Source organism: Peromyscus leucopus, chromosome 15, assembly GCF_004664715.2.
Source record: "Peromyscus leucopus breed LL Stock chromosome 15, UCI_PerLeu_2.1, whole genome shotgun sequence".
Classification (NCBI taxonomy): Eukaryota; Metazoa; Chordata; class Mammalia; order Rodentia; family Cricetidae; genus Peromyscus; species Peromyscus leucopus.
In genome coordinates, this window is record NC_051076.1 from 60,609,094 (window position 1) to 60,621,172 (window position 12,079).

The 12,079-nt window shown below is 38.2% G+C and overlaps 1 protein-coding gene across 8 annotated transcripts in view; it reads right to left on the reverse strand.

The window, feature by feature from the left end:
- The window catches only part of R3hdm1 (R3H domain containing 1), a 135,074-nt gene that overhangs the window by 23,168 nt on the left and 99,827 nt on the right, over positions 1–12,079 (reverse strand). For all 8 annotated transcript variants that reach the window (XM_028874950.2, XM_028874947.2, XM_037211466.1 and 5 more), the window contains one exon: positions 2,992–3,146. In XM_028874950.2, the coding sequence (XP_028730783.1) occupies positions 2,992–3,146 (155 nt within the window). The remainder of the gene's footprint in view (positions 1–2,991; positions 3,147–12,079) is intronic.

Sequence of the window (12,079 nt, forward strand, 5' to 3'; positions counted from 1 at the left end):
AAAGAACTTGCTAAAAACAAAAAACAGGAACTATTTCAACATCCAGCTTCATTTAAAAACCATTAGTATTGGATATCTGTTCTATGACCTTGAAGCACCAGCCCCTAGAGAGGTAACAGGTAACTGTCCAATCAACCTATGACCTTGAAGTACCTGCCCCTGGGGCGGCCTCATGCTGGAATGACTCAGGCGGAAGAACAGCATGGGACTATACTTTGGCCTTCCAGGACCTTCCGATAAATCTCCTGTAGCGAGTCTTCCTTCCTAATAAATTCCTTTACCCTTTAAGCAGACCCCGTGGATTTCTCAAAAAAAATTATTAAATTGTCTGGGTGGTGGTTGCCTCACGCCTTTAATCCCAGTACTTGGGAGGAAGAGGCAGGCAGATCTCAGCAAGTTGAGGCTAGCCTGGTCTATAAAGAGTTTCAGGACAGCCAGGACTATACAGAGAAAAGAAAACAAGCCGGGCAGTGGTGGCGCACGGCTTTAATCCCAGCACTCGGGAGGCAGAGGCAGGCGGATCTCTGTGAGTTCAAGGCCAGCCTGGACTACCAAGTGAGTCCCAGGAAAGGCGCAAAGCTACACTGAGAAACCCTGTCTCGAAAAACAAACAAACAAACAAACAAAAAAAAAAAGAAAAAAGAAAAACAAACAAAAAACCAAAAGAACAACAAAAAGCTATACTAACAAAGCTATACTTTATTTAAATGACATTTCTGAAAATAGACTGTGAGTCCCTAAAAACAAAGGGCAAATCTCTTTTACATGAATATCTGGCAGCAGAACAGAGATGCTTGATGCTCTGGATAGACTGTAAGACCACAGACCTGTAGAAGGCAGTGTTTTCACTTGGTGCCAACCCTGCCTGTCTAGGTATGGGGAAGATTATGTGACTAAGTCAAGAATGATGGTTTTATAAAAGGCACAGAGGAAATGAGGGAGAAGAAAGATGTAAAACTATTTTCATGATATATCTCCTTTTAGCAATTCCTGTGTATTAGCAATATACTTCAAAGCTTGATAATTTCACACTGCAAATACTTAACATTTTCTGGAACTATATAGAATATGCTTATATAATTGCTTACATTCTTATCCATCCTCTAAATATCTTTACAACTAATTTATGCCTTGTAAACTAATTAATTTCCTTGTAAAATTAGTTGAAAGTTATTTTTAAATAGCATCTCTCTGTGTAACTTGGCCTAGCCTGGAACTATGTAGATCAGCTGATTTTGAACTCACAGACATCCACCTGTGCCTTCCAAGGCAAGCACCATCATGACCAGATGTTAAAGGTTCTTAACTTCCCCACCTTTGGCAGCAGGCCTTTCTTTCACTTGCTCAGTGCTTCCTTTGTGATCTCTCTGCTACTCGTCTATACAAGATCACCAGTTTGTTTACTTATGTTTAGATATAATCTATGAACATTTTTCTCTTCATGGTAAGAAGTTTTCATTTTTATTTGAATAACAATAACCTTCGGACTTCTTTTTTAACATTCCATTCCTTAGCTGTGGAAAACAGGCAGGTTAATAAATTAAACCCACTTACAAATTTCTTCCTATACTGCTTAGTTTCTATTGTCAACTTGACACACGGGGAAGAGGGAACCTCAACTGAGGAATTACATCCACCAGACTGGCCTGTGGGCATGGCTGTAAGGCATTTTCTCGGTAACTTATTGATTTATGAGGACCCATCCACTGTGGGCAGGTGGGCCTGGACTGTGTAAGACAGGTAGGTATGTAAGTAAGCCCAGGGGCAAGCTAGAAGGCAGCATTCCTCCATGATTTCTGCTTTCAGTCCCTACCCTCTGGAGTTCCTTCTCTGATAAGTGGCCTATTAAGCTGTAAGATGAAACAAACCCTTTTCTCTCCAAGTTGCTCTTGGTCATTCACAGTGTTTATCACTGCAACAGAAAGTAAACTAGAGCACTCTCTAAAGAAAAAAGAAGGAAAAGCAAATTTCTGAAAATGTCACATCATAATAAAGATATCTGTTTAGGTCAAATGTGGTGCATGTCTTTAATCCCAGCATTAGGGAGTGTGAGTTTGAGGCTGGCCTATTCTACAGATCGAGTTCGAGGACAGTCTGGGCTACAAACAAATCCTTTCTTCAAAACAAAAACAAAAACAATAACAAAAATCCACAGGAAAGAAAATTGTTTATATGGGAAACAATAACCTTTCTGTTCTAGATCTACAAAACAAACTCCTTGATTTAAATAAAATAAAAATGTCATGGAGTTTGTTTATTTGAGACAAGGTGTCACTAAGTACCCCTGGCTGACCTGGAACTCACTATGTATACCAGGCTGGCTTTGAATCCACACATACATCTGTTTACCCTTACCACCCAAATGCTGGGATTAAATATGTGTACCACCATGCCTGGACTTCCATGACTTTTGTTTTTGAGTCAGGGTCTGACAATATAGCTCTGACTGTCCTGAAACTCACTCTGTAGCCCAGGCTGGCCTTGAACTCACAGAGATCCGCCTGCCTATGCCTTCTGAGTGCTGGGATTAAAGGCGTGCGCCACCACTGCCCGGCTTGTGAGGGTAAATGAAATTAATATAACTAACAAAATTCTTAGGATGATAATGCTCTGTCTCATGAAGCATTTCCCTAACACTAAAGGAACAGAGTGTGATGGCACATGCCTGTGAAGAAGCATAAGCTTGAGTCCAGCTCAGGCTGCACAGTGAACTCCAAGCTGGCCTAGGGTGCAGTAAGTAATAAGACTGCCTCAAAAATTCAAACCAAACCCAAAAACTAAAAACAAGCAGACACAAAAGAACAGAATATATTGTAGTCATGCATTTTACTTTATTTTTTTGAAGCAAGAACCCTCTGGACAGCCAGGCTGTCATGGAGCTTTCTTTACAAACCTATAATCTTACTGCCTCAGCCTTTCAAGTGCTAGGATTACAGCTACAGATTCAGCTGATCTGCAATCACCTATCCCTACAGGTGAGAGAAAACATACCTGATATGATGGCACTGAAGGGTAGGGGATGACCACTCCTTGGATATGAGTTCCAGTGCTGTTTGGCTGGCCTCCCACGAGGCTCTGACTCTGGGGTGACTGAACTCCAACTACTCCTTGGTAGTTTTGCTGCTGGTTGGGCATAACTTGATAACCTGTAATGGTAAAATGAGTTCAATCTTGTTTTGAGTTTATTGTAAGTAATAGTGTATTTCTGTATTTAGTGTCAGAATTTTACTTCATCAGCAAATCTCCAAGCCTATTGTAAGAGTTATAAGGTTTACCATGAAATAAAATTCAATCCTCCCCCAAATCTAGTCAAACAAAATATGTGTAAAGATTTCTTCTATGGGTCACAGTCTTGGCTAACAAAGGACAAGCACTAATTAGTTTGTATCATAATACTTAATGATAACGAGTTTCTGAGGATCAGGATGCCTACATGATTTGTTAGAGCACTGTCTGAGAGGTAAATATGTACCATCCCTTTAAAAAAACTGAGAACTTCATGTGATAAGAGCAGAATATTAAAGATGGAATGAATGTGTACTGATGCAACTGTAGAAGTCACATGTCATCAGCGGCCCTGCTGGGGAACAAAGATTGTGCATGTGTAAGGGACAGGATTTTAGAATGGTTTGAAGTTGTTGTTGTTTTTTTTTTAGTAGTACAACAACAAAAAACAAACGAACCAACAAAAACAAACCACACCAAGACATGAATCTCTTTAGGAATATGTGAAAAACATAAGGTGAATGGAGCCAGTTAGTTCTTTTGAAGGATCATTTTCTGGCTGTATTGCTGATTTCATCTGACAGAGAGCCAGATCATTAAGAAGATTAAACGTGACTGGGAACTTAAGCGGTAAGAACATGTTTATGAAGTAAACTTCTTACTTTTAAGAATCTACAACAATGAGTAAGCTTTGAATCTCAATTTTATTTTGTTCTCGAGTCTAAGAACATTCTTTTGTGAATATCAATTAGTGTAAAGAAAGATTTCTAAACATTACCAAAAATGCTTTCATTAAAAAAAAAAAAAAAAAAAAAGGAAAAGAAAAGAAATTGATTGAAAACAAGTCATTATTTAGCTTCAGGGCACTGACAAAAGTTTTTTTTTTTTTTTTTTACAAAGAACACCAGTGCTGCCAATGCAAATGTCAGCAGGCAAAGGCTGGTGAGACTGTCTCTGACTGCACCATATACTGATCAATAAATTTTAATTTTCATCTTCATTTAATTCTAAAGTGAGAGGAAGTATACCAAAACCTCAGTCATTGAATGTAAACAGGGGCATCAATGCTGTTGATTAAAATGCATATTCTAGATTCTTCTCTATAAGAAAGAGACTGATAATATGTTGTCAACTATTTCTTCTCTTGTGCATTTCCTGTACTGCTTAAGTTTGGACATGAACTGAAGAAGAGAGCAAAAAAACATTTTGGCCTAATGACATTCCAGCCTACCTTCAGTTCATCAAATAACAAACACTTCAAATTTATAAACTGTAAGCACTATTAACACAAATACACTGACACATTTTTGTCCTTAAAAAATTAAGACAGGAACAAAAAACGGGAAACTACCAGGAAACATTGTTTGAGATGCCACGTTTCAAAACACACACACACACACACACAAACACACACACCACCCTCCCTGGCAGAATTCACTGTGATATAATTGAACTTTGTAAGTATTTAAAACTAAATAGTCATACTTCCCCAATAAACAGCAAGTATTCTACATATTAACTTTTTGGTTTTTAGAGTAGTGCTGGAGAATCGAACACATGACCTCTCACATGCTAAGTAACGTATGAACCACTGAATTAAACTTCTAGTCTGAATGTTATCCTTACAGTTTATTAAGGATCACTTGGATAGTACATTACAGAATCTGTGTCACTAAATTCCCATTTCCATTTTTACTAATTGTCATATACAGACATATAAAATTAGTATCATTACTGTTTGGAGTTAATGGTAACAGCAAATCTAAAACACCTGACCCAGCATGTCCATTTACAGAGGAGAACTTGTATTGTACTTGCCAATGGGGTGACATGAATGATGAGAAAGAGACCATCTTTAAGAAATGATGCCATTGAGACAATAAAATCATGAAACTGGAGAATGAACAGTCTTGTGAAAGAGGGAGAAGAATTCTTACTGGTACTTTACTCACTTAATGTCTGTGATTTGGCTTAAAGAAAAAAAATATTTCAACAAAAAGTTAAAAAAAAAAAAGGCTGGAATAAAGGGAAAAATTCCTGTCTGATGAACAGAAAGTGGTCTGTAATAGTCAGATACAGTGTGTGGACTGAATGGCCCACAATAAAGGTAGAAGAGAATCCCAGTGAAGAAACACTGTGAGTACAGTGGGGCCAGTTTTCCGAGTTACACTTTTGTCTCGAGGAGGGTTTATTTGGCTCACGGTTTCAGAGGTTTCAGTCCATCATGGAGGGAAGGCAGAGCAGAGCAACTCACATCGGTGGCCAAGGAGCAGAGAAAAAGAATGCCTGTATTAGCAGGCTTTCTGCTCCCTCATCCCCCTTCCTTTCTACCTCCAGGCTTTGGGATGGTACACCCACATACAGGCTAGGTCTTTCCCACTTCATCGTATCTGGTAATCAAATTTGAGCTTCACACTTCTCTTTCTGAGGTCAGAGAAGAACCAGTGTGAATAGGATGGTATGGCTGTGCTGTGGACCACACTACCTTTGAATAGAAATTAATTAATCCATTTACCCCGCTGACTCATGAGTCTATATTTGTACATTAATACTTCATTGACAAGCAGCATAAACAGTGAATGCATCCAAAAAATAAGAATGATAGGCACTTTAAAAGACAATGTCTTTTCCTTAAGATGCTCTCATGTGCCAGTTCTGTCCACTACCTTATAGAACATCCATCCCTCAAAACAACTGGTAACATGAACTTGGTTCTTGCTAATTCTTCCTTTCATGGTTTGTGTATACTGTTACAAAAAAAGGGGGGGGGATGATAATACCATTTAAGAGCAAAGAAAGAAATTTTAACACCTACCACTGCCCTTTCAGAATAAAGCAATTAATATGAACCATCACTCAGCTAAAAATGTAGACACTCAGCATGTATACTCAAAATAATGGGGAAAAATACATTTTAGAGCATAAACAGGACTACTATGTGCTGAAAGGCCAGTTTCTCAAACCATTTTAGTGAATGTTTTCTGATGGAAACAGTTTAAGTTTTAATGTAACATTAGTTTATGAAGTAGAGGATATTTAGTCACCTTCACTTACAAATCCCATCAGTCTGAAGTTTGTGGTTCACTAGTACTTTAAACCTCTGTTAGGAAACTATCCAGCAGCTGAGACACAAATTTCACGTAATTAACCATGAGCTACTGAATTGATTAGGAAGACTATGAAGCTGTTTCAATTTGAATCTAATATGCACAATTTGAAACAATTATTTCAAAATTTCTGAAACAAATGGGATAATCAGGTGATGATAAAAGATACTCATAGTAGAATATTAAGAAAAAAAACTTGGAAAATATTCATCTATAATCACCACTTACTGTTCTTTTTGTGGTTAACCTTGCCTTTTCTTTAATGCTTCTAAATCAGATTAAGAGAGATTTTACAAAGCGGTGGGAAGGAAGTGTTTAAATTTTCTTTTTGAAACTAAAACCTGATATTTATTTATTTATTTATTTATTTATTTTAAAATGACAAGGTTTTTTTTTTGCTGAGATTTATTTGTTTTATGTGTATGGATGTTTTGCTTCAATGTTCTGTGCAACATGTACATGAAGTACCCAAGGAGATCAGAAGAGGGCATCAGGGCCCCTGGAAGTGAAATGTACAGTTGGTTGCGAGCTTCCATGTGAGTGCTAGGAACCGAATCCAGGTTCTCTGGAAGTGCTCTTAATCACGGAACCATCTCTCCACCCCTAAATACATTTCTTACAACATGATTAAGCCAGGTGTAGTGGTACATGTCTTTGATCCCAGCACTCAAGAGGCAGGGGCAGACAGATCTTGGTGAGTCTGAGACCAGCCTTACTTATCTAGAGAGTGAGTTCTAGGTCAGCCAAGGTGAGACCTGGTCTCAAAACAAAACATAACATAACACAACATACAACAAAACACTTAGACCTTAAGTATAACAATTAAAGGATAAGAAAATAACTTAGTAGATCTCTGACACACTTTAAGGATGAGAGCATGTAGTAAGATTCAGCCCAAAACTCCTATGCCTTTTCATTTAGAATATGAGATGTCTCACTGCTTCAAAGGTATCCAAAGCTGATATTCATACATTTATCACATGTCAGCACTGCTCTGTGCACAGGAAGTACCTCATTCCACATTCACAGACACCATTATTTCAAAGAGACACAACTCTCCTCCTTTTCAGGTGAGGAAACACAGGCACAGTTTCCTACCTTAGTCCAAGGTCACAAGCCGGTCAGTGTATAGCTGGGATCTGCATGTAAGATCTACCTTCCCCAAGGACATGTGCTGAAGTATGGTGATATTTTATTTGTACTGAAATGTAATTTTAATTTTATGTTAATAAAGTTGCCTTGGGGTCAGAGCTATTAGAGCCATAGCAAGAGCGTGGTGGTTAGAAGAGCTAGGTAGATTTCTGTGTGTTCAGGATACAGCAGTATTGGAGACATATGCCTTTAAGACCTGAGGCGTACTTACAGCAGTGACAAGGCAGTCATGTGGTTGGGTTTACAACCAATGAAAAGGCAGACAGAAAGAGTATTTAAACTCAGACAAACAGGAAGTAGCTCTCTCTCGGGGAAGTTAGGAGCACTGCAGGAGGTAAGATTTTATCTCTGAGCTCTGACCTCTCGGCTTTCTCTCTTTTACATTGGCTCTGTGTTTTTTATTTTAAAAAGACGATTGGATACATCTACACTGAAGTGAATGAGTACCACAGAAATACTCAAGTAAGTAGGATTTGAGAGCTTTGATTTTCTGAGAATTCTGCTTAGAGAAGACATCTACTCTAGTTTAACACCTAAGTTTCTAGGTAAGTTTACTTGTAGGAAAATCTAGAGTTCATTTTTGTTTATTGTTTTTTTTAACTATTACTATTATTACTACTGCTATTTTTTTTTTCTTTTGAGATAGAGACTATGAGGCCCTACCTGACCTGCATGGAACTCATAATGTAGACAAATTTGGCCTCTGCCTGTCTTCTCCTGCCAAGTGTTGGTATTAAAGGCATGTGCCACCATGCCTGGCAAGAAAACAGAATTATAAATGAAGTGAACCAGCCAGCCAACTAATTGTTCATTTGAATTGAAGAGTATTTGTGAAAACAAGCATAAGTATCAAAATAGAAATCAGAGTAAGCAGTTAGTCCAGCAAGCAGCTACGTGAACATGGAAGTTAAAAAGGCACCAGAGTCAAGTTGACACAACCAGTCCACGCTGTCCTCACTGTTTTCCCCACAATCTTGGCATGGTTTGTGACCTGCATTTTTCAGAGCTATACTTCTGCCTCTCATGAGACTAGATTTCTCATTAGAAAACAATTAGGGGGCCGGGCGTTGTTGGCGCACGCCTTTAATCCCAGCACTTGGGAGGCAGAGCCAGGCGGATCTTTGTGAGTTCGAGCCAGCTGGGCTACCAAGTGAGCTCCAGAAAGCGCAAAGCTACACAGAGAAACCTGTCTCGAAAAAAAAAAAAAAAAAAAAAAAAAAAAAAAAAAAAACAATTAGGAAAGGGAGAGGAAGCCCAGAGGATAGTGGATCCCAGGCCATATGCAGCTCTGTGTCTCCAGTCCTCAGTGTTTCCCTATAATCTACAGTCACCCTCCTAAGGATTCAGATTTGTAGTGCTGCTTGAGGCTGCTTTGGCTGGAAAGAAGAACTCTGCTGCCATATTCTGCGTGAGTCTATAGAAGATTTTCATAGATGCTGGCTGTCTTCCCCACAGGCTCAGTGGGGCCAAGCCTGCTTTATTGAGGACAGCTCGTGGGCAGGGGGGCCACTCTACTTCATGTGTTGGGGTTGTCTGAAGCAGTGACTTCCCACCACCAACAGAATGCTTCCATTGCCTTAGCAGCAAGGCAGGAAAGTATACCAGGTTTGAACCACACTGGTAGGGGACATCAGGGATCTTTACAACAACCTTTCTAAGACTATCACAGCTAAGACCATCATTTAACATATTATCCTCTAGAATACTAATAATCAGGAGGGAAGTTCCAATGCTATTAGGAAAGATATTTGAATTTATTTTTGAAATCATAATGAAATGTTTGATCTTTCATTCCAATAATTCTAAAACCCAGGAAATAGGTAACAAGTATGTAATTTTGTATTATACTTTCTAAAAGAGCAGGATACAAAAAGATTATTGGACTTTCCATAATGCAAGATAACTGTGGACCTGTTGGTCAAAGTGTATATAAATCATAAAGGAAGTCAGAAACATGGAAAACACTAAAAACATGGGGGGGGGGCATAATACTGTATTTCAAACACAGATAAGAATTTTTCTGTTATTAATCACTCAGTACCCCATAATACTAGACCATTAAGGACATACATGCCTCACTTTAGGTGCTTATGTTGAATAAAATTCATGTTCTTGAAACAGTGTTCAAACTGCTTGAAATTTCAAATTCTGAACTTTTGTTTAAACAAAGCAGCCCAAGCTTGGTTTATTAGTTGTGTCACCTATGACAAGTGGCTCTGTGCTTCAAATTCCTTATCTAATCTCAGACACGAGGAAAAGACACAGAGTTTCAGTGACTTTAAAATAGTCTGAAGACTATTTTAGAAAGTCCAAGTATGAGACTGAGCATAAGGAAGAAGTGATTCCTAGAGAAAGAAAAGTACCATTGGGTTAAAAAAAAGTGTTATAAGAGCATTTCTAGTATCCTGACACAATACACTAGACCCCCCCAGTACAACATAAATTGTTCTTTATCAAAAGTAATTTCAGTATATGAGAAATTAAAAAAAAATTTTTTTAAACTTCTGTGACTTATTTAGAAACGAGAGAAAGTTAGAGAAAAGCAAGATATCTTTTATAGGAATTTGTCAATCTGGTGGGAAAGCCACCAATAGTGAGTGATTCCAAACAAAATTAACTAATATCCAGTTATCAATATGGGTGTTTCTTTCTTGCTTTCCTTCTTTTCTTTTCTTTTCTTTTCTTTTCTTTTCCGAGACAGGGTTTTTCTGTGTAGCTTTGCACCTTTCCTGGAACTTGCTCTGTAGACCAGACTGGCCTCGAACTCACAGAGATCCACCTGCCTCTGCCTCCCGAGTGCTGAGATTAAAGGCACGGGGCACCACTGCCCGGCTTAACATGGGTGCTTCTACCACTACTGTTCTTTGTGAAGGACTGCACTGCGGCCAAGGCTTTCTGAGGAAAGCACCAACAAGTTTTGTAAGCCGAGAGAACAATTTTGAATTGATGGCTCAAGCATGGCCTGGAAGATTACAAAGGATACTACTCTACGTTTAACTCCATCTCATTTCAACAGGAAAGAGTAAGAAGGAAACAGTGCTCAGCAGAAAAACAGTGCTAACAAGCTAGATCTACTTTATCATAGGTGACCTGAGCTAGAATTTGTATTAATGGAAAGCATCCTTTAAAACAGATTAGCCATAATCAGATAGAGACAAATTGAAGAAATGCTTCAACAACATGACCACCACCAGGAATCTAAATGTATTTTCCTTACTAGTATTAACACTTTTTTCCAGATCAGACTTGTATAAAAGAAGCACTGTGAATAAAGTTAAGCTTTAAAAAAAAGTAATCTTGCTGAATCTAAATTTATTTGAACTAGGTGTTTTATGGCAATTTAGTAGAATCTTAAATTTATAAACCAGGCATGTCTTCTGTCTGCTACTATTTGGTATACAGGCCAAGTTCAATCAAAGCCAGTTCTTACTTGTACTTGGGAAGAGACACAGTTGCCAATCCTTCTACTATCATGCTTCAATTCAACAGAAAGGTCAGCAAAACTCAACCACAGACGTTACAGCTCTTAGTTATTTAAATAACTATCCCAGACAACTCAAGGAAACCTGTAAGTACTTACCAAATACATTTGCTCCTTATTTCAGTGGCAGCAGATTTAATGGAGAGGGGAAGGGAAATAGGTGGAGTTGTACTTATTATACAATTTCTGAATTTGTGCAGCTCATGCAAAACTAAGAAATGCTCACAGAATTAACAACAACAACAACAACAACAAACAAAGTAAAATCAGGGCCACCACCTAGGACAATTATATGGGTCCGATTATATGGGTCAAAAATTGTCAAAAGAGACAATCAGTTCTGTTACAGTCCCTGTGTAGCTAACTGAATCTCTTATCAGTATGATTTGCTTCAGCTCACCCAACAGTGTAGATTCTCCCTAGTTTTTATCACATTATAGTTACTTTTATTTATTTTCATTATTTGGTTTGAGACACGGTTTTAATTATCCCAGGCTGGCTTCAAACTCTGTAAGAAAAGGATGACCTTGATATTCTTGCCTCTACCTCCTAAATACTGGGATTAAGTAACACATGCAGCGTATGTGGTGCTGGTGAGGGAACCCAGGGCTTCATGCATCCAAGGCAAGCACCCTGCCAAGTTATATTCCCAGCTCCCCTCAATCCCCTGGTACTTTCAAATCTGTGGCCTGCAATGCTGCCTATAATCTGCACATTCTAAAGTTTTCCTTATACAGTGTTGCTCTTCATTATGCTATCAGTCTGCTGGTAACAAACCTTAATATATAATCACATGGTTCTGAGTTACTTGAAAAATTAAGACTGAAGATATAGCTCAATGATACTTGAATTTATGAGCTGGTTTTAAAACTAAAATCTGATTCAGTTTCAGAGAATTATTTTGTTTCTCACAGGCATACAATAGTAAGAGTTTTGAGGAAAATTGAATTATGTATCTTGGTACAAGCCTAAGCAACTTAAAATACATGTGGGTATCTTTGGTTCATTTGGTCCATGTTTTAATGAATAATTATGCCCCCAAAAATTTGTATAACAAGAGGGAAAGAGACAAATTTGATGTTTACTAGTGAGTTTGGAATGCTTAGGACATTAA